This window comes from Triturus cristatus, chromosome 9, assembly GCF_964204655.1.
Source record: "Triturus cristatus chromosome 9, aTriCri1.1, whole genome shotgun sequence".
Lineage (NCBI taxonomy): Eukaryota > Metazoa > Chordata > Amphibia > Caudata > Salamandridae > Triturus > Triturus cristatus.
In genome coordinates, this window is record NC_140592.1 from 768,858,332 (window position 1) to 768,884,261 (window position 25,930).

Sequence of the window (25,930 nt, forward strand, 5' to 3'; positions counted from 1 at the left end):
CAAAATGATTTGACAAGAGGCCACATTTTTCTTTCCAAACCGAAAGCCACACACTTTCAAACATGAACAAGCATTGGCATAGCCATTAGGTCTCGCTTTTGGGACCTTATTTAAGTATTTAGTTATGCAGCACAATATCATTGGTGCAACAACATCAACTGTTGCATGACTAAACACTTATAAGGTCCCAAAGGCGAGACCTATTGGCTATGCCAATGCTTTTTATTTTTGGGGGACATGCCTCCTTGAAGAGTGCTTGCCTCTGAAGTGCATGGCCCACCCTCATCCCTCGTGAAACTTTCCCCACTCTCAATTGTAAATGCTCCCTCTCCTTTTGTCCGTTGTTGTGTTCATTTGCGACCCTCCTCCTGCTGTCCGTTCTTACTGCTCCCTTCCGTGGCTTGTTTAATTTAGTGTCTTGTATTAGGGGCCCCCTTTGACCCTCCCGCCTGCCACAAAAAAAAAAGTTAAAGCCAAATAGCTCTCGTAGAGCTATTTGGCTTTGGTAATGTTTTTTTCCCTCCAAGATGTTGCACAGCAGCACAGCACAGGCGAAACCTATTGGCTTTGCCACTGCTTTTTTTTAATCTGTGGACGTCAGAGTCTCATAAAAAAGGTACTTTTTTTTGTGGCTATATTTTTAAAATGTACCCCTGTTCTCACTAGATTAGAGGAATTGCAATTGTACTGTGTTAAATGCGTCACTTGACCAAGGGGCAAATCTTAGATGATTCAGTGAGAAGGCATACCAAATAAAATCTTTAAAGGACGTGTTGAAGCTAATTAAATAATGAAGCATGAGTTTTAATGATGGCAAAGTCTCTACAAAGCTGCCTACAGAGACACTGCCTCTCAAGAAGAAACTGACCCTTGAGGAAGAACTGGCATTGGACTTAGCTCCTAAGCACAAGAGAAGAAAGGAGGGGGCATTAGCCTCCTTCCACCCTCTTCCCTTCCTTTACCACCTCCACATACATCACCCCTTCCTTATGCTCCAAAGAGTTCCGCTGACTCTTCCTAAAGGGAAGGTAGCCCCCCTTACACCCTTCCTACCCCTATCATGCAATGTTCGAGCCACTGTCCTCCGACGAGCCGTGGGACGGCTGTTAAGTTGATCTCCCAGGGATCCTGACCCGGATCACCATCCAGTTGATACCATGGCGTACCATGAGGCGATACAGAGAGCGGCCACATTCCACAAGGTGAACATGCATATCTTCTAAGTTGAGGATGACTTCCTGGTGGAAACACCGTCCAGGATGCTACAAACAGTCCAGCTCCCCTGCCCCGCCCCGCCCCCCCCTTTTGAAGGATATGCTGAAATCTACCTTGGACACCTAAAGGAACCTGTGAAAGAGAGAGTGGTAGCTTCCCAGGTAGAGGAAAAAAATGAAAACCCTCTCCTAATGAGCCACCGTATATAGAAGGGGTCATGTCCCAACTGACTCCCTGGTGGTCCATACTGCACGCATGCGCACTAATGCTTGGGCCACAGGAGATACTCCTCCCCCAGACAAGGAATGGAGTTAAAATAGATGCTGCTGGGAAGAGGATAGAGCAGCAGGAGGCCACCCACTGGAGAATTCTTAACTCCATTGGCCTGCTTTCCCTACTCAGAAAAAATGGCCTTTTCAGGAAATATCCCCTTAGCTGACACGTGTACTTCAGTACCAAGGTCAACCTCACACATGTTTACTAAAAACAATTGTGTGGATAGTCTATCCAGACGACAGGCTATTATTGGCCAAATGGTCTTCAGGACCTTGTTTCAGAAATCTGCATCATCCACATGCTAGCCTTTGCTTGTGGTTGGGTAGTCTATGCAGAGCATGTGTATCTACAGCAACACATGCTACAAACTGAAAATATTGTTTACCCTCTAAGCATCTGTCTGTAGCATGTAGTTCTGTAGATTCATATGCTCCCATGTCCTCCCCTGAAGCATGACTGATCACAGATCTGGTCTCTCTTAACTTAACGTTTGCAATACACATATGCACCAGATTGTATTCACTCACCACTCCATACAACTCACACCCACTGTATGAAAAACAATCTAACATGGAGTCGGTGCCCATGCACATTGCAATCTAAGGGAGGAATCAACTCATAACGCAAATGACTTCTTCGAAGAAAAACAATTTGCAAACGTCCAAGCCCACTACTATATGATAGGAGTATGTAGAGCATGTGACTACACGCTAAAAACAGATGCTTACGTAGTAAGTAACATTTTCCCTTACTTCTGATGGATACTTCGGTCTGCAGATTCCTCACCTTTTGAATAGATTCCCCAAGCAGTACACAACTAGGAGATGGGTTTGAAGGACTGGTTGCACGCTCAGTCCTCCATGACTTTTTAGTTCAAAGTGGCCTTCCCTCCTCACCTTCAAATCCAAACAGTAATGTTTTGCAAAGATGTGGAGGGAAGCCTAAATCACACCTTTTGTAGGTCTCTGGCACAGCCCAAGTGGAATGAACTTCTTCCTTCTGAGCCAAGGGGTAACATCTTGCTGCGCAAGATGATCTACCTTGAAAGTCTTTGCCATTCTTCTTGCCCATATAACATATGAAAAGCTGGTCTTCAAATCGAAAGTCTTCCGTATATTGCATAACAAAAGTGGCCATCCCCTGGTGTCCAGCCTCTTTAGTAGGATGTGGAATGGAAAAGAAGGTAGGTAGGGTGATGCATTGTCCTAAAAGCAGGAGTATGACCACCCAGAGCAGGAAAGCAGCCTTGGTTCTAAGAATCATCTCTGGAGACTGCCTTAAGGAGCCAATTTTCAAAGTATGGAAATACTGGGATTCCAGAGCATCCGAGTTGAGCATCGGCCACTGCCATGACCTTCATGAATATTTAAGGTGATGAAGTCAAACTAAACTGAAGGACTGCAAACCAGTAACACACGGAGCCACACAACACATTGGAACTTCATGTGCGATCACAGAACCGGTATGTGAAAATATGCATTCTGCAGATCAATAAACACATCCACTCTTCCAGTTCCTGTGCAAACACGACCTGAACCAGGGAGAGCATCTTGCACTTCTCAGTGCGCAGGAACCAATTCAAGAGCAGACGTGTAGGATCAGATGAAGACCGCCCACCATTTTATTTTTCAGGGCCAGGACCTCCTCCTGAATGAAATGTACGTGGCCTGCAGAAGGGTGGCACTTAGGGGCATATCAGCAAGCTGGCGATGAAAAATTATCGCCGCTTTAGCGTCCGTTTTCGGACGAAAAGCGGCGATAATTTTATCAATCAATCAAATAATTTGTAAAGCGCACTACATACCCGTGAGGGTTTCAGGGTGCTGGGGGGCGGGGGGTGCTGCTACTATTGGTCGAAGAGCCAGGTCTTGGCTTGCCTCCTGAAGGTCAGCAGGTCTTCGGTCTGTTGCAGGTGGAGGGGGAGGGAGTTCCAGGTCCTGGCAGCGCGATGGGAGAACGATCTGCCTCCGGAAGTGGTTCTCCGGATGCGTGGGATCGTGGCCTGGGCATGGTCGGCGGAGCGGAGTTTCCTGTTGGGTGCGTAGAAGGAGAGTCGACTGTTGAGATTGGCTGGGCCGGTGTTGTGGAGTGTCTGGTGTGCGTGGATTAGGAGCTTCAAGGAGATTCTTTTGTCGACGGAGAGCCAGTGCAGGTTCCTCAGGTGGGGGGTGATGTGGTCGCGGCGCGGGATGTCGAGGATCAGGCGTGCAGAGGCATTCTGGATTCTCTGAAGTCTGCTGATGAGCTTGGACGAGGCTCTGGCGTAGAGGGCGTTTCCGTAGTCGAGTCTGCTGCTGACTAGGGCCTTGGTGACTGTTTTCCTCGTGTTTGTCGGGATCCATCTGTAGATCTTGTGGAGCATGCGGAGGGTGTTGAAACAGGTGGAGGTGACTGCGTTGACTTGTTTGGTCATGGAGAGTTTCGAGTCGAGGATGACTCCCAGTTTGCGTGCGTGGTCGGTGGGGGCCGGGGGGGACCCCAGTGACGTGGGTACCAAGAGTCATCCCATGCAGAGGGGTAGGACCCGAGGATGAGGATTTCCGTCTTGTCTGTGTTCAGTTTGAGGCGGCTGTCCTCCATCCAGTCAGCGACGGCCTTCATTCCCTGGTGGAGGTTGGATTTGGCGGTGAGGGGGTCCTTGGTTAGGGAGAGGATCAGCTGAGTGTCGTCGGCGTAGGAGATTATGCTGAGGTCGTGCTGTCGGGCAATGCGTGCTAGTGGTGCCATGTAGACGTTGAACAGCGCCGGGCTGAGGGAGGATCCTTGAGGGACGCCGCAGATGATCTCGGAGGCATCGGATCGGAACGGGGGGAGGCGGACTCTCTGAGTTCTGCCGGAGAGGAAGGAGGTGGTCCAGTCCAGGGCCTTGTCTCGGATCCCTGCGTCGTGGAGGCGCGTGCGTAGTGTGCGGTGGCAGACGGTGTCAAAGGCGGCGGAGAGGTCCAGGAGGATGAGGGCCGCCGTCGTCTAGCAGGATCCTGATGTCGTCTGTGGTGGCGATGAGGGCGGTCTCGGTGCTGTGGTTGCTGCGTAATCCTGATTGGGACGGGTCCAGGATGTTATTGTATTCGAGGTGACGGGTGAGCTGGGTGTTTACTATCTTCTCGATAACCTTTGCTGGGAACGGAAGCAGGGAGGTGGGTCGGAAGTTCTTGAGGTCGCTCGGATCCGCTTTGGGTTTCTTCTGTAGGGCGTTGATCTCTGCGTGCTTCCAGTTCTCAGGGAAGGTGGGGATCTCGAAGGAGAGGTTAATGATTTTTTGCAGGTGGGGTGCGATGGAATTGCTGGCTTTGTTGAAGATGTGGTGCGGGAGAGGGTCAGATGGGGAACCGGAGTGGATTGTTCCCATGGCTTAATCATCAAGGTCACACTAACGCGAGATTCCTTTCTTTAGCTCCCTTTCCCATAACGCCCACCTTTGCATCTCTAATGAGATGCAAAGTGGGCGTTCCGTCCCAAAATAACTGGAGAAATGTCGCTAAGTGACATTTCTCCAATTATCAAGGGAATTGCTAACAGGCATAGCAATAAGAAAAGTAGCGCTAACTACAGTTAACGCTACTTTCCTTACGCCTGCTTTCACCCTGACTTAGCCATTATATCCAATGTAAGGTGTATATAATGGTGGTAAGTATGCCCTGCCTTATCAGCAAGCTAACACCAAAATGTGTGAGATTATCGCTGGATTTCCAGCGATAATCTCACTTTTGGCTGTTAGCGCGAGGAATTTTATCGCTTTTGAGATAAGCGTTGCTGATAGCACGATATCTCAGCGATAAAATTCCACGATAGCTGGCGATATTTATCCTAGCGCTAAGTGCGCTTAGCGATAACTATCGCCGGCCCTTGCTGATATGCCCCTTAGAAGGTGGAATGGGTGGAGGAACTTCTAGAAAGGTCATGGAAAGGAGAAGAAACATTCTCTAACAGGATCCATGCGTTCTAACCATAAGTAACTAGGATGCTTCCCTGCCGTGGCTAGGGAAGAGAGTTAGGGAGAGGCAATGCTTGGCCTCTATGTTTGCCACAGCCCTGATAATTGCCTGAACAATGGGTTTGGATGAGGCAGTTTGCTCTGTTGTGTGTTTCTAAATGAAAAGCCTCCACTGAACCTGAAACTTTCAGAACTGTCAGTCGTCCTGTTGTTGTACTTGAAGATCCAGCGATATAGTGGTTACCTTGCTTTTTTTTATATATATATATATATATATATATATATATATATATATTTTTTTTTTTTAAATCTCCCCAAGGCCAAGTACGCCTGATCACCGAATAGGCAGGAACCGTCAAATGTAAGGTCCATTAGATTAGCGTTCTCAACCAGGCGTCGCGTCTAAGAGTAACAGACGTTCCCATAACCCACACTACAGCATCCAGTGTCTAATCGATACTAGATGACTTGCCTGGCTGCAGTCTGACAGTTGAGGATTACCAATTGTGTGATGTCCTAAAAGGCATAGTAGCAAAGACCAGTCAGTCATATGGTACTGAGTGATTTAAGTGCCATGATCCCAGATAAGAAAGATTTCCTTGCAAATTGTTCAGTCTTTCCAATACTCTATCTTGTAGAGTGGTAGGAAACGCACCAGGAGACAACTTTCGAACAGCAAGAATACTGAACTAATAAAGTCTCAGGGGTGGGTTGATAAAAAGAGCTGGGTCACCTGGGGCCAGTTTATATTTTGTGGCAATCAAGCAGCTAACAGCAGGAGAAAACTTTGTTTTCTCCCAAGTTGCAATGATTGGTTCCGTCAGAACCCGTTTTAATGGAAGGAAGGATTTTGAGGATTGGGAAGTTGGGTGTAAAAAATCTCTCAAGCTGTTAGAATTGGCCTCTACAAAAGGGAAAGGTAGACTCAGGACTTACGCCATCTTGCTTATCCCGGCATGTTAAGTTAATTAGGTAGCAAAATACCAGTGGGGGGGAATAGAATCCACACTCGAGGAAGGTGTCAAGTCCACAAACATTTCCGAATGTGGAGAAGTTAGGGTCCCTAGCAAAAGATTGCTCATCTGTCAATGTCTGGTCTGGGATCCTCTAGATCAGTCACCCCAAAACAGAGCTCCCCTTTTTCTACCATGTGTTGTTTCTTGCTTAAGCACAGGGGCAGGAAGTTACATAGGGTATGGGTCTAAAGCCAAACTCCGTACCTACGGATTCTGGGATAGCATTGATGACATTTATTTCATTGGTGAAGATTGTTATGGCACAGTTGGTGAAGAACCGGTCAGAATGTTAAATGTAACTCAACTCAGCCAAGGGGCCGAAGTCGTAACCGGTGTTTGTACTGGAATTAGAGCTAGAGCAATAGAAGCAAGGGGGAAAGGGAGCGGAAGAAAAACCTGCCAGCGTCAGCCAGTAAAGCAAGCCTGTAAGACTATGGCCCAGAAAAAGACATCAAACATCACGTTTAGGAAATAAGCTGGATCTGTACCAGGAGCAGGAAACTCCAGGTAGGGCTGACAAGGCGAGGATCTAAGTGAGGGAGCCAAATGTATTGAACGCCTGGGAACCTTAGTTGGATCCGAAGAAGCCACAGGTGCCAGTTCTGCTTGAGGAAGAATGACAAGTGCTGGCTCTGAGGAAGAGTCATGCGGCATAGGAGAATGCTTTGATGACTTAACCTTCGACAATCAGCTTTTGCTGGGTGGACACTGACGATGCCAACTTCATCCTGGGTACGATTTTCTTCTAGTCCTTTGTCTCAGGCTATGAAGTTTCACCTCGTTTTGTTTGATAGCCTTGGGGTGCATGCTCCTGCATGTCGTGAGGGTCCGCGATGGACATTTGTCCATCAGTCCCTGAGGGTTTAAAATCTGAATGTTTAGGGTCGGTGACACCCCTGCACGGCACCATAAATATTTCTATGAAAAGACAAAGCCTCCTCGAATGAACTAGTGAAAATCTGAGGAGAGCAATGCTTCAGAACTGCATCAGTGGTGTGGGGAAAAATGGACATTGTCAGTGTGCAAGTGGTGGTGCTTTATGGCTCCAGGTATGTCAATGCTTCAGAACTGCATCAGTGGTGTGGGGAAAAATGGAAATTGTCAGTGTGCAAGTGGTGGTGCTTTATGGCTCCAGGTATGTCAATGCTTCAGAACTGCATCAGTGGTGTGGGGGAAAAATGGAAATTGTCAGTGTGCAAGTGGTGGTGCTTTATGGCTCCAGGTATGTCACAATGGTGTTACATCTGCTGCCGCGATGAAATCACACCCCGTACCGGTACGCTTTTGAAACGTTTCCAGATCTAGTTTGACGCTTGGGATATTCAAACGGTGAAAAATCCACCAGAAACAGAAATTTCATATTCTTGCTTTAAATCGGATATTCCCACAGCTTACCAAAGGGGATTAGATGTGCGCAATAGATCTACAAGATGCATACTTCTACATCCCGAGAGCAGACTGGCTCAGCACACATATTTTCATATACAATTTCAAAGTTTCTAGTAATTCATGGTGATCAACAATTAAACATTAACACCACATCTTCCAAAAAAAGGCAGTATTCTTCCTTTGAATGAATATATATGTGTGCTGAGCCAGTCTGCTCTCTGTGCTTTTGGTTTTTCCAATCAGTGGGGACGTAGGTAGGTCACGTTCCCGGCTCTGAGCACCATTTCCTAAAATACACTAGGTTGACTGGTGCAGGTCTTTGTTGCCTTGACCTTCTGCTATACTTATACATCCCAGTGTCATTGAATTTCAGGTATATCCTGTGCTTCTTATGTGAGTATTCCCAATACAAGGTCCCACCTTTCAGACTGAAATAAGCTATTTTGTATCCAAAATGCATGGTAAAGGTGGCAGATTACCTTTTGCAGATGAAAGATAGTATTGAGATGACTATCTGATAAAAGCTAACACTGCAGTGTGTTCTACAGATTTCCAAAATGACCACTGCTTACTTTCACCGGTCTTCAGGTCAATTTACTGCAATAAAGGTTGTCCTCAGTACAAAATGTCACTTATCTAGTAGTACGTTTGAATACAGAGAAAGGAGAAGTGTATTCTAACGAGAAGAGGGTTTTACATAATCTCACAAGTGTCACCAAACTTTCAGCACTCCTCCTCACAGCTAAAATATCTTCCCTCCTGGGATTGCTAGCCACATGTATACTCAGTGTATCAAATGCAAGGCTACACTAGACCCCTGCAAAAATACTTCGGAGGTCATTGGTCTCAGTGGAAGGGCAACTGGAAAGGAATATGCTACTTGCCAGTATGCATCTGTTCTTGGCATGTAGAGCTGCAGATCTACACACTTGTGCATAAATCGCCATCTGGTGTTGGGCTTGGATGTTTACAGTTGTTTTTCCTCTTGGAAAGTCTTTGGAAGTCACGAGGTCGGTGACTCCTCCTTTGGATCGTATTGCGCATGGGCTTCGGCTCCATCTTCAGATTGTTTTTCACCAGCAGGGAAATGATGGAGCGTAGTAATAAACAGTGAAGATGCCCATGTGTGTTGTATCTAAATAAGAGAAACTGGAACAGATAAAGGTAGCCGGGGAGGCGTGTGTAGATCTGCAGCTCTACATGCCAAGAACAGATGCATACTGGTAAGTAGCATATTCCGTTCGAGGCATATGAGCTGCAGATTACACACTTGTGCATAGATTATATAGCAGTACCCACCCTTAGAGGCGACCACCGATATCCGTTGCAGTGGTTTGAAATAATGTTTTGAGTACAGCCTGGCCCACACTAGCTTGTTGCTTAGTTTGCACATCTACACAATAGTGTTTAGTGAAAGTGTGCGGTGTTGACCATGTAGCTGCTTTGCAGATATCATCTAATGGGATGTTTCCTAGAAAAGCCATTGAAGCCCCTATTTTACGTGTAGAATGGGCTTTAGGGGGAACGGATAGCGTTCATTTTGCTTTGTGGTAGCAAATCTGAATGCATTTGACAATCCACCTAGCTATCCCGACTTGGAGATGGGGTTGCCCTTGTGTGGTGGAGAGAAAGAGACAAACAGTTGTTTGGTCTTACGGAAAGGTTGTGTTCTCTCGATGTAGTAGAGTAAGGCTCGTTTGACATCTAGTGTGTGGAGAGCTCTTTCTGCAACAGTTTGTGGTTGCGAGAAGAATACTGGTAGTTCTACAGATTGGTTTAGGTGAAAAGGAGAAATGCTTGTATCTCACTGAACCTTCTGAGGGAAGTGATGGCTACGAGAAAAGCGGTTTTCCAGGTTAAAAGTTGGAGTTCACATTTGTGCAACGGTTCGAAGGGAGGCCCCATTAGTCTGGTGAGAACGATATTTAGGTTCCACACAGGTGAGGGTGGCACTCGGGGGGGGAATTATTCTTTTAAGGCCTTCCATGAAGGCTTTAATGGCAGGTACTCTAAAGAGTGATAGATGTTTCCCGTTTTGTGGGTAAGCTGCTATAGCTGCTAGGTGCAGGCGAATGGACGTATAGGCTAGATTACACCTTTGTAGGTGGAGTAAGTAGCCTATGATGTGTTGAATGGAGACATCTAGGGGATTGAAGTTATTGTGACAATAGACAACAAAACGTTTCCACTTGGCGGCGTAGCACGCTGTAGTAGTGGGTCGCCTAGCTTCCTTGATGACGTTCATACAGTCGGGGGGAAGATTTAGATAACCGAATTCTAGGACTTCAGGAGCCAGATCGCAAGGTTGAGCTGAGCTGGGTCCGGGTGTCTGATCTCTCCATGGTTCTGGGTTAAGAGGTGTGGAGAGGGGCGTAATTTTTGGTGCGGTACTACAGATAGTTCCAGCAGTGTGGTGTACCACGGTTGTCTGGCCCAAGTTGGAGCTACTAGGATTAGTGTGAGGGAGTGCTGCTGTAGTTTTCGCACCACTAGTGGAATGAGTAGGAGAGGCGGAAAAGCGTACGCAAATCTGCCTGACCAGTTCATCCATATCGCATTCCCTTTGGACAATGGGTGTGGATATCTGGCGGCGAAGCTTGGGCATTTAGTGTTTTCGTGGGTAGCTAAGAGGTCTATCTGTGGATGCCCCCACATCTGAAAGTACGGGTGTAGAACTTGTGGGTGGAGTTCCCACTCGTGGATTTGTTGCGTTTGTCTGCTGAGCAGATCTGCCATAGTGTTTTGGACTCCTGGGACATGCTGAGCTAGGAGAAAGATTTTCTGGGGTATGGCCCATCTCCATATGCTCTGTGCTAGCTGAGAGAGCTGTGGCGAGTGTGCCGCCTTGTTTTTGAATATAGTACATGGCTGTCATGTTGTCTGTGCGGATTAGGACTGCCTTGCCTGAAATCTGTGTTCGAAAAGATTTTAGGGCTAAGAAAATCGCTAGTAACTCCAGATGGTTGATATGGAGTAACTTTTGTTGAGGTGTCCATGTGCCCTGCACGGTGAGACGTAATAGATGAGCTCCCCAGCCGGAGAGCGATGAGTCTGTGGTTAGTACTATCTGGGGAACCGGGTCCAGGAACGGTGGACCTGTGGAAAGGTTTGTGGTGGTCCACCACTGCAGAGAGCAATGGGTGCGACAGTCTACCAACACCAGATCTGTTAATTGACCCTGGTTCCATTGGCGCGCTAAGCACTCTTGGAGAGGACACATCTGGAGTCTTGCGTGAGGTACTATGAAGATGCAAGAGGCCATCGTCCCTATTAGTTGCATAAACACTCGAGCTGGAAGGGAGTGTTGTGCCATGAATTTTGCACGTAGAGTCTGAATGCTTGTAATCCTAGCAGGATTGGGGTAGGCTAGCGCTTTTGAGGTGTCTATGGTGGCACCGAGGTATTGTTTTATGTGGGATGGTTGTAGATGGGACTTTGCGTGGTTTACTGTGAAGCCCAGTTGGTGAAGTAGCTGGATAGTGGCATGTGTGTGTTGTACACACTGGCTGTATGAACTGGCTTTTATTAGCCAGTCGTCTAGGTATGGGAAGACATGGATGTGTTGTCTCCTGAGGTGTGCTGCCACTACTGCTTGGCACTTGGTGAATACACGTGGTGCTGTTGTGACTAAGCGTCTTTCAGGTCTAAAGTGGTTAGGAAGTCGTTTTGGAAAAGCAGTGGAAGTACCTGCTGGAGCGTTACCATGTGAAAATGGTCTGAGTGTATGTAATTTTTTAGGGGCCTGAGGTCTAGGATGGGCCGCAGAGTCTCGTCCCTTTTTGGTATGAGAAAATATAGGGAGTAGACCCCCATATTTCGTTGGTTGGCAGGAACGTGTTCGATCGCCTTTTCTGTAGGAGGGAAATTACCTTCTGCTTTAGTAGAGTTATATGTTCTTGTGACATTGGGCATTGTCTGGGTGGAATGTTTGGGTGGGTAGATATTAGTTCTAGGCAGTAGCCTGACCGAATTATTTTTGTGTTACCCATTTGTCTGAGGTGATGGTGGCCCAGACAGGGAGGAAATTTTGGAGTCTGCCCCCGACCGGAGTGGGATGGTCTGGGGGGGGGGGAGTGGCGGGAAGTCATTGGGTAGGTGCGGTGGCAGAGCGGGCGGTGTTTGTTTTGCCTCTGCCTTTGTTATTGTTTCCCCAGTAGCCGCCTCTTTGGTAGCCCCTTGTAAAGGTGGACTGGGTAGGGGCCTTTATGAAGTGGAAGCGGTGTCGGAGGAGTAGCCTCTGGATGTGCTCCGAAAGGAAGAGCGGCGAAAGGAGCGCCTGGGAGGGTGTGATTGTAAAGCTCCCATGGATTTTGCCGTGTCCGTGTCTTTTTTCATCTTTTCTAGGGCCTCATCCACTTTTGGGCCAAACAGATGTTCCTGGTCAAAGGGATGGTTGAGGATGGAGGCCTGTACCTCCGATTTAAAACCGGAGATCCTTGGCCAGGCATGGCGACGGAGGACGACACTAGTATTGATGGCCCTGGAGGCTGTGTCTGCTGCATCCAGGGCACAACGTATGGCGGTATTAGTAATGGTTTTGCCCTCCTTAATTAGCTCGTTGGCCCTAGGTTTGTATTTATCAGGGAGATGTTGCATTGTGGCTACTAATTCGTCATAATGGGCCCTGATATACCTGGCTAGTAGCGCTTGTGTATTAGCGATACGCCATATGTTGGCAGCTTGAGATGCAGTACGCTAGCCTGATGCGCCCAAGAGTTTAGACTCTGTCAGGTGGTGGTGCTTTGCCTGATGCTTGGGAGTTAGGCCCTCTTACGTGCTGTGGACACTACCAGAGAATCTAGTGGTGCTGGCCCTCTGATGTAGGAGGGATCTGTAGGGGCGGATTTATATTTCTTTTCAATGCGCGGGTTAATGACCCTGGCTCTGACTGGGTCTTTAAAGACCTGTGGCGCATGTTTTATAACTCCTTTGAGCATAGGCAATATTGAGGTAGTCCTATGTGTGGTGTCAAACGTATCGAGGAGGAAATCCTCCTCCACAGGGTCGGTATGGAGATCTACCCTGTGATAGTGTGCCGCCCTCTGTAGTAGATGGTTGAACCCCAGTGAGTCTTCTGGTGGGGAAGGTCTGGAATGGTAGAGATCATCCTGTGGGACGTTAGGGATGTCAGGGATATTATAAACGTCCCATGGGTCTGGGGAGCCTGTGGGAGTGGGGTCCCCTGTAGTTAAATCTTTGGGACACGTCTCCTATGTCATCATATGGATCCCCCTGATCATCATCATCATCCGGAGAGGGTGTTGGGGAATGATGAGGTGGGGGCGGAGACGGTGGAGAAGGGGAAGGTGGAGGAGGCGGTGGAGGTGGGGAAGGTATTCTGAAAGGAGAGGTAGCAGAGTCCTTCCTCTTTGGAGGTGGAGGCGGAGCAGGTTTATCCAGCTGTCTCTTTTTGATGGAGAGCATCAAATATCCGGTTTTAGGATCCTTGGTTAGTGTTTTTTGTAATGGATCCGGTGTAAAAAGTTCTGGTGATGTTGGTTGGTCAGTCGGCACCGAAGGCGTCGGGCCGTTGGTTTTTTGGCTTTATCCGCGCTGGTTCGTTGTTTGGAACTATGCTTGGAAAAGTCTGATTGTTTGGTCGGCGCTGAGGTGGATTTCGGCTTCGAAGTGTCGGTGGCCTTGTGTGATTTTGTCGGTGCCGAAGATGGTGTCGGCACAGAGGAGCTGGAGCTGGTTCTCGACACCGAGTGTTTCGGTGCGGGGCTCGGTGTCGAAGCGGAAGCCATTTTCTTTTTCGGTGTCGAAGAGTGTTTATCGGCACCGACGGTGGGCTGGCTCGAGCCCGAGCCGCCAGGCCCGAAGGTGCGGTGTGGGAAGTAAAGTCTTTGGTCTTGCTTAGGCCCGGAGGCGAAGGCGTGACCGAAGCCTTTTTCGGTGCCGGCAAGGGTGTGGGGGGGTAGATTAGTACTCACGACCCTCTGTGCCGGAGTGATGTCCTCCACATCTGAATCGTCAGTATGGTGTTCTTCTGGAGCGTTGACGCCTTCTCCGAAGAAGTCGTCCGGAATCGTGGTCGACGAGTGTGCCATGGTTCTTCTAGCCCTTAGGTCTCTAATGGTTTTCTTGGACCGGGAGGACTTACACGCTGGACAATCTCGAGCCTCGTGTTCAGGGGAGAGGCAGAGATTGCATACTTCGTGGAGATCGGTGTGGGGGAACTTGGACCCACATCGAGGGCACTTCTTGAAGGGAGTCCTTTCCATTAGCCAGGACTGGAGCTTGGGTAGGCCCGAAGGCCGTCGTCGACGACCGGAATCGAAGGTTTTTGCCGATGAGAGGCACGTCGAGTGGGGAGATCGCGTTCGAAAACAATACTGAGTTGGGGTAAGGATTGCGCGTCGATCGTCGAACTGGAAGCTGTTCGGAACGGGAGCGCGAAGATCACATCCGAGCCCAATGGCGGAAAAAAACAATCTGAGGATGGAGCCGAAGCCCATGCGCAAGACGATTCAAAGGAGGAGTCACCGACCTCGTGACTTCCAAAGACTTTCCAAGAGGAAAAACAACTGCAAACATCCGGGCCCAACACCAGATGGTGATCTATGCACAAGTGTGTAATCTGCAGCTCATATGCCTCGAACATACACTCTCTATCAACAAGACAGCCTCTTCCATGGTATTGCAAAAGGTCAAATCTGGATGTAACTTCACAAAAGAGTGTCAGATGGTTTAGTAGGTTAGAGAGAAAACACCAGTTTCACATGTGTGTGCTGGAATGGAGGGTACTCCATCCCAGTTCTGACAAGACCAGATTCACAAGCTCATGCACTTTCAAACTTGCTTTGCTTGAAAAACTCTCAAGCAGGTTTTATTAGCAGAGGTTTCATAAAAAAACACAAATGTGTTCTCAATGATATCATGCTAGAAGGCAACCTGCGGTATTCCTCAAATAGGTCTGTTTGTAACTTCAGAAAACACTAAATGGCCAAACTTTACCTCTGTAGTGTTGGAATCAGGATCGCTGAGCAGTGGCCTTTAGATGACCGATAGCAACTTCTCTTTGTTTTTCTGCCACCCCAACTAACTCCACCAGTACTGCCAAAATTGGGATATTTGAAAGCAAATATTTTCTTCTTCACCTTTCTTCAAAACCACACAGGCCGCTGCCATGCAAACAGAATACTAACCCAAGATGCAGAGGCAGCTGCACCATCTCAACAAGATGTCCTTGAATTTGGCAGCATGGCTTCTGAAATCATACAATACTGAAACTTACATTTACCACAATAATGAATGGCCATTCTAAACTAGTCTTAAAAAACAAGGGCTTCCCAAGCCTTTAAATAGAAGAGATTCTATTTATGGTGTTTATGCCGTGACCACGATCCACTGTTTTGCCACAGGAAGGTGATCATTCCATATCTTCTTTATCTGGTGCAGTCAGAGTGACAATGTGCTTAATTAATGTACACTTCCTTGCATTTACAGTGTACAGAAAAGTCCTTTTCGAATTTTCCTCACAATTCCAATCGTAAAAAAAACCCTTTGGAGGTTTAAAGAATATCTACTCTACGAAGCAACAGCCTCCTCCACCATGGGAGCTTAATCTGGAACTATCATAATGGATGCCTCCTTTTTTTGAGCCTATACTTAAGAGGCCATTGTTGCATATGACTTGGAAAATAGCCTTTCTGGTGGCCACCATCTCTGCTTGCAGGGTTAGCGAGCTTCAAGCTCTCTCTGCAGTGGAGCCTTACAAGCTTTTCATCACAATAGCTCACTGTTAAGAACACACCCTTGCTTTCTTCTGAAAGTAGTCTGATTTTCATATTATTCAGACTTTATTATTATCAGATTCCTTCAGTAATCCTTCCACTCACAGTCAAAATAACCCTCAATTACTTATATGTAATACGAGTCCTACTATTTTACTTGGACGGAAGAAACACTATAAGGAAATCTAATCTACTGTCTCAACTACAGGCCTATCCATACTGGTGTGGCAATATCAAAACAAGTAATTTCTAGTTCGATTGTTTCTTGTATTTCCTTATGCTGTGCACTAACTAATGTGCCTTTACCTTGTAAATCTAAAGAACATTCTACACTAGGAAAAACTGCTTCTACAGCTTGGCAGAGAATATTAGATATAGGTAGGGCAGCTGTGTAGAAAACGGTCTACACTGTTACTAAACATTGTCCAGATGAAGATTCTAAGCGGATATATTATGTCAGGGATCTCTCAGCTGGAGATCCTTCTGGTTTCTACTGCCATTCAAAATAAGAGGCCATCATTTGTTTGGGATGGGCTAGCTATTCTCTTTTACGTTTATGACTTAGTGAAGATACCATGATGCCAAACAAAATGTTACTTGTAGTCCTAGTTCTGCGTCATAAGTATCTTTACTGATGTAGCTCTCTTCTTTTGAACAGAGAATATCCTGTTAGCAAATTTAGCATGTTTCCTCAAAAATAACAGACACAACTTCTAGTACAAAGCATGCTGGGAGACGGAAGCTGCTGATTTCTTATAACAGTGCATTACTTTCTTCTCTAGTTAAGTCACATCAGTCCACCTTTATTTATTGTATTTACATAGCGCTTACTACCCCTGATGAGGTGTCGAAACACTTTTTCGGCGAGTAGCACGCTACTTCGGAACCCATAAAGGATTAGCGGTGCATTAGTATAGTGAAATATGAAAGTTATTTCAGTGGTGGATATGTTAGTCAGTTATTTGGATTGAGAAGGATAGTGGAGGTATAGAAAAGGAAAAAAGGTTTGTATTTATATAGTGCTTGCTACTGTTGATGGGGTGTTGAAGCGCATTTTCAACAAGTAGCACGCTACTTTGGAAACCATAAAGGATTAGTGGTGAATTAGTATAGTGAAATATGAAAGTAATTTGAGTGGTGGATACGTTAGTAAGTTATTTGGATCGAGAACGATAGTGGAGGGATAGAAGAGGGAAAAAGTTTTGCATTTATATAGCGCTTTCTACCCCTGATGGGGTGTTGAAGTGCTTTTTTTGGTGAGCAGTATGCTACTCTGGAATCCATAAAGAATTAGGAACACCTTGCGGGATTCAGAATGTTCTCTACTTTTCAGAAATGTATAGCTTTCGGGGGATCAGCCATGGGTTTCACACCCGTTTCCACCACTAACTGGAAGGAGGTTGGAAGCACAAAAAAATAGGCTATCTCCCAAAAATATGCTAAAACTGTTGAAAGGCAAATGCTACTTACCAGTCTGCATCTGTTCTTGGCATGTAGAGCTGCAGATCTACACACTGTGCATAGATTCCCATCTGGTGTTGGGCCTGGATGTTTCAGTTGTTTTTCTCTTGGAAAGTCTTTGGAAGTTACGAGGTCTGGGACTCCTCCTTTGGATCGTATTGCGCATGGGCTTCGGATCCATCCTCAGATTGTTTTTCGCCAGCAGGGAAAGATGGAGCGTAGTAATAACAGTGAAGATGCCCATGTGTGTTGTATCTAAATAAGATAAACTGGAACAGATAAAGGTAGCCGGGGAGGTGGGTGGGCGTGTGTAGATCTGCAGCTCTACATGCCAAGAACAGATGCATACTGGTAAGTAGCATTTGCCGTTCGAGGCATATGAGCTGCAGATTACACACTGTGCATAGATTATATAGCAGTACCCATCCCTAGCGACGAGCACCAGTATCTGTTGCAGTGGTTTGAAACAATGTCTTGAGTACAGCCTGGCCCACACTAGCCTGTTGCTTAGTTTGCACATCTACACAATAGTGTTTAGTGAAAGTGTGCGGTGTTGACCATGTAGCTGCTCTGCAGATATCATCTAAGGGAATGTTCCCTAAAAATGCCATGGAAGCCCCTATCTTACGTGTAGAGTGGGCTTTAGGGGGAACAGATAGCGTTCGTTTTGCTTTGTGGTAGCAAATCTGAATACATTTGACAATCCACCTAGCTATCCCCGATTTGGAGATGGGGTTGCCTTTGTGTGGTGGTGAGAAAGACACAAACAGTTGTTTGGTCTTACAAAAGGGTTGTGTTCTCTCGATGTAGTAGAGCAAGGCTCGTTTGACATCTAATTTGTGGAGAGCTCTTTCTGCAACGGTCTGTGGTGGCGAGAAGAAAACAGGTAGTTCCACAGATTGGTTCAGGTGAAAGGGAGAAATGGCTTTAGGGAGGAATTTTGGATTAGTACGGAGAACAACCTTGTTATGGCGCATTTGGAGAAAAGGCTCTTGAATGGTAAGTGCTTGTATCTCACTGACCCTTCTGAGGGAAGTGATGGCTACAAGAAAGGCAGTTTTCCATGTTAGGAATTGAAGTTCACATTTGTTTAGAGGTTCAAAGGGAGGCCCCATTAGTCTGGTGAGAACGATGTTTAGGTTCCACACAGGTGAGGGTGGCACTCTGGGGAGAATTATTCTTTTGAGGCCTTCCATGAAGGCTTTAATGGCAGGTACTCTAAAGAGTGATAGATGTTGCCTGTTTTGTAGATAAGCTGCTATGGCTCCAAGGTGCAGTCTAATAGACGTGTAGGCTAGATTGCATCTTTGTAGGTGTAGTAAATAGCCTATGTAGTGTTGAATGGACACATCTAGGGGATTGAAGTTATTGTTGTGACAATAGACCACAAAACGTTTCCACTTGGCTGCGTAGCAAGCTCTAGTGGTGGGTCGCCTAGCTTCTCTAATGACGTTCATGCAGTCAGGGGGAAGATTTAGATAACCGAATTCTTGGATTTCAGGAGCCAGATCGCAAGGTTGAGCTGAGCTGGGTCCGGGTGCCTGATCTCTCCATGGTTCTGGGTTAAGAGGCGTGGGGAGAGGTGTAGCTTTTGGTGCTGTACTACAGATAGTTCCAGCAGTGTGGTGTACCACGGTTGTCTCGCCCAAGTTGGAGCTACTAGTATGAGAGTGAGGGAGTGCTGTTGTAGTTTGCACACCACTAATGCAATGAGAGGGAGAGGCGGAAAAGCGTATGCAAATTTGCCTGACCAATTAATCCATATCGCATTGCCTTTGGACAATGGGTGTGGATATCTGGCGGCGAAGCTTGGGCATTTGGTGTTTTCGTGGGTGGCGAAGAGGTCTATCTGTGGATGCCCCCACATTTGAAAGTACAGGTGAAGAACTTGTGGATGGAGTTCCCACTCGTGGATCTGTTGTGTTTGTCTGCTCAGCAGATCGGCCATAGTGTTTTGGACTCCTGGGACTTGTTGGGCTAGGAGAAAGATTTTTTGGGGTATGGCGCATCTCCATATGCTGTGTGCTAGCTGAGAGCGCTGCGGAGAGTGTGTGGCGCCTTGTTTCTGTGTATAGAACATGGCTGTCATGTTGTCGGTGCGGACTAAGACGGTCTTGCCTGAGACATGAGTTTGAAAAGCTTTTAGTGCCAAGAATATGGCTAGTAACTCCAGATGGTTGATGTGAAATAACTTTTGTGGAGGTGTCCACCTGCCCTGCATGGTGTGATGTAATAGGTGAGCTCCCCAGCCGGAGAGCGATGCATCTGCTGTCAGCACTATCTTAGGAAAGGTTTGTGGTGGTCCACCACTGCAGACAGCGATGGGCCCGACCGTTTACCAACACCAGATCTGTCAATTGACACTGGGCCTGGTTCCATTGGCGCGCTGAGCACTCTTGGAGAGGACGCATTTGGAGTCTTGCGTGGGGTACTATGAATATGTAAGAGGCCATCATTCCTATTAGTTGCATGAACACTCGAGCTGGAAGAGAGTGTTCTGGCTGGAATTTGGCATGGAGAGCCTGAATGCTTGCTATCCTGGCCGGACTGGGGTAGGCTAGCGCTTTTGAGGTGTCTATGGTGGCACCGAGGTATAGCTTTACGTGGGATGGTTGCATATGGGACTTCATGTGATTTATTGTGAAGCCCAGGTCGTGAAGTAATTGGATAGTGGATTGGGTGTGTTGTACACATTGGTTGTATGAGCTGGCTTTTATGAGCCAGTCATCTAGGTATGGGAAGACATGAATGTGTTGCCGTCGCAGGTGTGCTGCCACTACCGCTAGGCACTTGGTAAACACCCGTGGTGCTGTGGTGACTCCGAAGGGGAGCACTTTGAATTGATAGTGTTGGCCGTCCACCACAAATCTGAGAAACTTCCTGTGAGCGTTGTGAACTGGAATGTGGAAGCAGGCGTCTTTGAGGTCTAAAGTGGCCAGGAAGTCGTTTTGGGAGTGCAGTAGACCTGCTGGAGTGTGAACATGTGGAATTGGTCTGAGTGTATATATTGATTTAGGGGTCTGAGGTCTAAAATGGGCCTTAAAACGTCGTCCCTTTTTGGTATGAGAAAACATAGAGGAGTAAACTCCCATATTTTGTGGGTTGGTAGGCACTGGTTCTATCGCACCCTTTTGTAGGAGGGAGATTACCTCCTGCTGTAGTAATGTTAAATTTTCCCATGACATGGGGCGTTGTTTGGGTGGAATGTTTGGGAGGGTAGATGTTAGTTCGAGGCAGTATCCTGACCGAATTATTTGGATTACCCATTTGTCTGAGGTGATTGTAGTCCAGACAGGAAGGAAATTTTGGAGTCTGCCCCCGGCCGGAGTGGGATGGTCTGGGGGGAGTGGAGGGAAGTCATTGGGTAGGGGTGGAGGCAGAGCGGGAGGGGTTTGTCTTGCCTCTGCCTTTGTTATTGCTGGCCCTGTAGCTGCCTCTTTGGTAGCCCCTTGTAAAGGTGGATTGGGTAGGGGCCTTATAGGAAGTGGAAGCGGTGTCAGAGGAGTAGCCTCTGGATGTGCTTCAAAAGGAAGAGCGGCGAAAAGAGCGCCTAGGAGGGTGCAATTGTAAGGCTCCCCTAGATTTCGCCGTATCTGTGCCTTTCTTCATTTTTTCCAGGGCCTCATCTACTTTTGGGCCGAACAGATGTTCTTGGTAAAAAGGGTGGTTCAGGATGGAAGCTTGCATCTCTGGTTTGAAACCTGAAATCCTTAGCCAGGCATGGCGACGGAGGAGGATGCTGGAGCTAATTGCCCTAGAGGCGGTGTCAGCTGCATCTAGGGCACAGCGTATGGAGGTGATGGTTTTGCCCTCCTGAATTAACTCATTGGCTCTATTTTTATATTTGTCAGGGAGGTGTTGCATTATGGCTTCTAGTTCGTCATAATGTGCCCTGTCATATCTTGCCAGAAGCGCTTGTGTATTTGCGATGCGCCATATGTTGGCAGCCTGGGATGCAGTGCGCTTGCCCGATGCGTCCAAGAGTTTTGACTCTTTATCAGGTGGTGGTGCGTCGCCTGATGCTTTGGAGTTTGCTCGCTTTCGTGCTGTAGACACTACTAGGGAATCTAGTGGTGCTGGCCCTCTGATGTAGGCGGGATCTGTAAGGGCGGCTTCATATTTTTTGTCAATGCAAGGGTTGATGACCCTGGCTCTGACTGGATTTTTAAAGACCTCCGGCGCGTGTTTGATGACTCCTTTGAGCATGGGCAGGATGGAGGTGGCCCTGTGTGTCGTGTCGAAAGTATCAAGGAGGAAGTCCTCCTCCACGGGGTCGGTATGGAGATCCACACCGTGGTAGTGTGCAGCCCTCTGGAGTAGGTGGCTGAACCCCAATGAGTCTTCTGGTGGGGATGGTCTCGAAGGGTAGAGATCATCCTGCGGGACGTTAGGAATGTCAGGAATGGTATAATCGTCCCCTGTAGGTTGGTGATAGGGCTGGTCTCCTATGTCATCATAGACATCATCATTGTCATCATCCGGAGAGGGTGTGGGGGAATGATGAGGTTGGGGGAGAAGGGGGAGGGGGCGAAGGTATTCTCAAAGGGGAGGTACCAAAGTCTTTCCTCTTTGGAGGTGGAGCTGGGGCAGGCTTGTCCAGCTGTCTCTTTTTGATGCTGAGCATCAAATGTCCAGTCTTAGGTTCCTTGACCAGTGTTTTTTGCAATAGATCAGGCTTAAAAAGTTCTTCGTAGAGTGGCCTGTCCGTCAGCGCTGAAGGCATTGGGGCCGTAGGTTTTTTTGTTTTAGAGTCTGCACTAGTCCGCTGTTTTGAACTATGCGGCTTTGCTGGTTGGTTACTCAGCTCCGAGATGGATTTCGGCTTCAAGATATGGGTGTCGGTGGCCTTGTGTTTTTTGCTCGGTTCCGGGGACGGTGTCGGTACCGAGGAGCTGGTGCTGGTTTTCGGTATGGAGCTCGGTGCCAAGGAGGAGGCCATTTTCTTTTTCGGCGTCGGTGCGGAGGAGTGTTTCTCAGCACAGACGGTGGGCTGACTCGAGCCCGAGCAACCGGAGGGCTTAATAGGCTTCTTTACCGGTCCCGAAGGTGCGGTGTGGGAAGCAGTGTTCTTGGTCGTGTCTAGGCGCGAAGGCGTGACCGAAGCCTTTTTGGATGCCACGGAGGGTGTGGGTGGATTTCGGTACTCACGACCCTTTGTGCCAGAGTGATGTCCTCCACATCTGAATCTTCGGCTTCAGAGGCGCTGACTAAGCCCTCGTCGGTGTGTTCTCGTTCTAGAGCGTTGACACCTTCTCCGAAGATGTCGTCTGGGATCTCCGTCGACGAGTGTGCCATAGTTCTTCGTGCCCTTCGGTCTCAAATGGTTTTCTTGGACCGGAAGGATTTGCACGCCGAACAGTCTCGAGCCTCATGTTCAGGGGAGAGGCAGAGGTTGCATACTTCGTGGAGATCGGTGTGGGGAAATTTGGACCCACATCGAAGGCACTTCTTGAAGGGAGTCCTTTTCATTAGCCAGGACCGGAGCTTGGGTAGGCCCGAAGGCAGTCGTTGACGACTGGAATCGAAGGTCTGGATCGATGAGAGCCGCGTCAAGTGTGGAGATCGCGATCGAAAACAATAGCGCGAAAGAGGGGGGGAGGATTGCGCGTCGATTGGAGAATTGGAAACTGTTCGGAACCCGGAGCGCGAAGATCACATCCGAGCCCCATGGCGGAAAAAAACAATCTGAGGATGGAGCCGAAGCCCATGCGCAATACGATCCAAAGGAGGAGTCACAGACCTCGTGACTTCCAAAGACTTTCCAAGAGAAAAACAACTGCAACATCCGGGCCCAACACCAGATGGCGATCTATGCACAGTGTGTAATCTGCAGCTCATATGCCTCGAACATAACATTTAGGGATTCTATAGGCACACAACATTCTAGCTGTACTCTAAGTCACCGCAATTTGCCAGTGAGAAACATTGTTTTTCTATATAGGTCTTAAATAAATAATTAACAGTAACGCCACTGGAATAATCAACAGGTTTCATTTAATGTACATATCTAAAACCGTGTATCCTAACGTGGCCAAAGAAGTGGATCTTAATTCATTTCCACTGCAATATATCTGGCCTCGATATAATGCTGTTTACTTCCAGTGTAAATGGGAAAAAGACACACATTTTACTGGTAAATAATTTTATTGCAAGATGGTCCTTCAAAAACAATTTAAGCGACATGTACATAAAAACAGGAGGCCCCTGGAGGTTTTGGAGTTCAGAATTATAAAGAAAAGTCAAGCAGCATCTTCAGAATAACAAAATAATACATGTAAATGTTACATGTTGTCATCATCAGAGTCATCCTCTTCTTCTAAAGACTCCTGCAAAATAAAACATGAAATATTAAGTAGAAGTGTGCAAATAAACACTACATATTCGACCAAATGTATGAGTGGGGCGAGAGGGAATCCAAAATTCACCTTGTAGCCTCAATGAATGACACCTTTTTCAATATTTGACAGCTATATAGATCTGAATATTGTTCTGTAATGTGCATATTTGTTCTGTCTGCATAACATTTATTACCAAGTAGGACCACTTTTTTAAATTCATGTCAGCATGTATAAAAATATGCATTTGAAGTTCCTAAACCGAATTCGTACTGGATTTTACAGAAATCTACTGTACAAGAATTAACTGTACATCACTTCGAGCATGATCTTTCTTTGAGTCTGGCTTGACAGTGGCGCTGACTGAATGACTTACTGTTACTATTTCTTTAAAATATACCCAGTGTGCTTTAGCTCTACCTAGAGGAGTACTTCTGTCACTTCTTGCTAATGGCTATCTGGTGTATCAATCTCCTTCATAAGGACTATTCACATTGCAATGAATGAGGGACTATTTTACATCTTAAAATTGAATGGGATCATCACACATCATTTATATCTCGTAGATGCATTGCATACAGGCAATCACTTTTTGCATTGTATTTTCAATGGACCAGGCTTTTTTAAAAACAAGTATTTAAGTCAGGTCTCAAAATGCATGCCAGAACTCTTGGCTATGTACTGCACTGATGTCTCTCACTTGTACTGAACGTTTCTGCTACCCATAACCAGTCAGCCTCTTTTTGTCCTTCAAGGCATTCAAAGAATAAGTTACTTCCCTTCGGTAACGCCTTATCTGGTAAAGACTATCTAGCCGCACTTTCCTTACCTTAGAATATTCTCCAGGCGTCAGACTAGATCGGTAAACTTTTGACAAGCATTACCCCTGCTTGCTGGTAGGTGGTGGTGTTTACCTTTGTGTGGGGTCATCCGCACCGGAAAAACCATGCCCAGTGCATATATAGGTGCCACCCCAGGATGCTGATATCAGTTTCTTTTCAGGACTTTCCACGGCAGAAGCGTGGACCCACGAGGAACACAGACACCTGATATGTCAAACTAGGGCTCTTAAAATGGTTAAACCCTGTACACTATAATTTGTTTGCAGAACAGGGGATTGCGAGGGTCCGTAAGGAACCTGCAGCTAGAGAAAGTCTAGAAGGTAAGTAACTTGTTAATCTGATAAAGTCTTACAGCTGCAGATTCCTTACCAAAGCAATACCTCCCCAGAGGTGTGACTGCGATACGGATTCGACAAAAGGTCCTGTAGGAAACTGTTGCCACTCAATCTCCATGCATGAAGGTGAAGCGTTTTCAGGTTTTGGTGTACAACCCTACCCGGTTCCTGCAACAGACGTTCTATAAGAAGAGGCAGACTGAACAGAGGACCGATGTTCATACTCAGCAGCTTGGCACACCAGACTCTCCGTGCCCAATCTGAAGCCACAAGAAAAACTTGGGCCCAGTCGTTCCCAATCTTATTGAGAGCTCTGGGCAGGAGTAGTGATGGCAGAAAGGCGTAAAGGAGGCTGGCGCTCAACTCGAGGCGAAAAGAGGTTCTGAGTGAGAAGTGCCTTGGATACTAGCGTGAAAACTTCTGACATTGAAGAATGGGTAGAGCCTTTCTTAGAAAATGTGCAAAGAGGCCTCGCAGCATCTCTGGATAGAGACGCCGTTCATGATCCGCTAGGCATCGAAGACGGAGTTAGTTCGCTCAGAGAGCCTACCAAATGTTGAACCACTAGGAATAAGCCCTGGTGTTCCAGCCATGTCCAGAGGTGCAGTGCCTCTTGACAAAGGTTCCAAGACCCCACCCAGTTTGTTGCAATAGCACAGGGAGGTAATGTTATCTGTGAACACCTGTACCAGCCTTCCCCTGATTGAAGGAAGAAAGGCTTTCAATACCAAACGGAATCGCCCAGAGCTCTAAAAAGTTGATTTGGAGCCAAGATTTCTCTCGAGACCAAAGTCCTCTGATCTTAATCTCTCCCAGATTGCCGCTCCATCCCATGAGTGACCTATCTGTCACTGGTCAGCTATGGTTGGGGAAGGGAGAGGGGTTTGCCGCAGACTTTGTCTTCTTGTGGGACTTTCCAGATATTCCTGATGACATCAAGTGGGACGATGATTGCCAGGAGAAGCTCCTCAAATTAACTGAGGACCTTTTATAGCAACCAAGATCTGGAAGGTTGTGGGTTTGCTCGGTGGTTGGCAGCGAGGAGCTTGAGGAACCGCTTCCTTAACGCCTTTGGATTTATGGCGAAGCAATCCTTGTACGTCTTCATGTCGTGATCACGCTTCAGACACCAAAGGCACCCCAAGTGCGAGTCAGTCATAGACATCTGAGTGTGGCAGGAGCCACACAGTTTGAAACTCGCCTTTTTGATGGACATAGGGACAAAGTCTCAATGTTTGAAAAACAGGCCAAAAAAGTAAGTCATAAATTGCCTGGGGGTAGCGCTATCCGAATCTGCGCTGACTGGTGCAGAAAGAAAAGAACCGACGTCAGCGCGCTGGGGTGGCACCTAAAAAGGCACAGAAGGAATATGCTACTTACCAGTATGCATC

The 25,930-nt window shown here is 47.2% G+C and overlaps 1 protein-coding gene across 1 annotated transcript in view; it reads right to left on the minus strand.

The window, feature by feature from the left end:
* Positions 1-23,152: 23,152 nt before the first annotated feature.
* Positions 23,153-25,930, minus strand: part of PSMA3 (proteasome 20S subunit alpha 3) — a 175,809-nt gene continuing 173,031 nt past the window's right edge. The window contains exon 11 of the mRNA XM_085626129.1: positions 23,153-23,353. Coding sequence (XP_085482255.1) covers positions 23,309-23,353 — 45 coding nt within the window. The 3' untranslated portion in view covers positions 23,153-23,308. The remainder of the gene's footprint in view (positions 23,354-25,930) is intronic.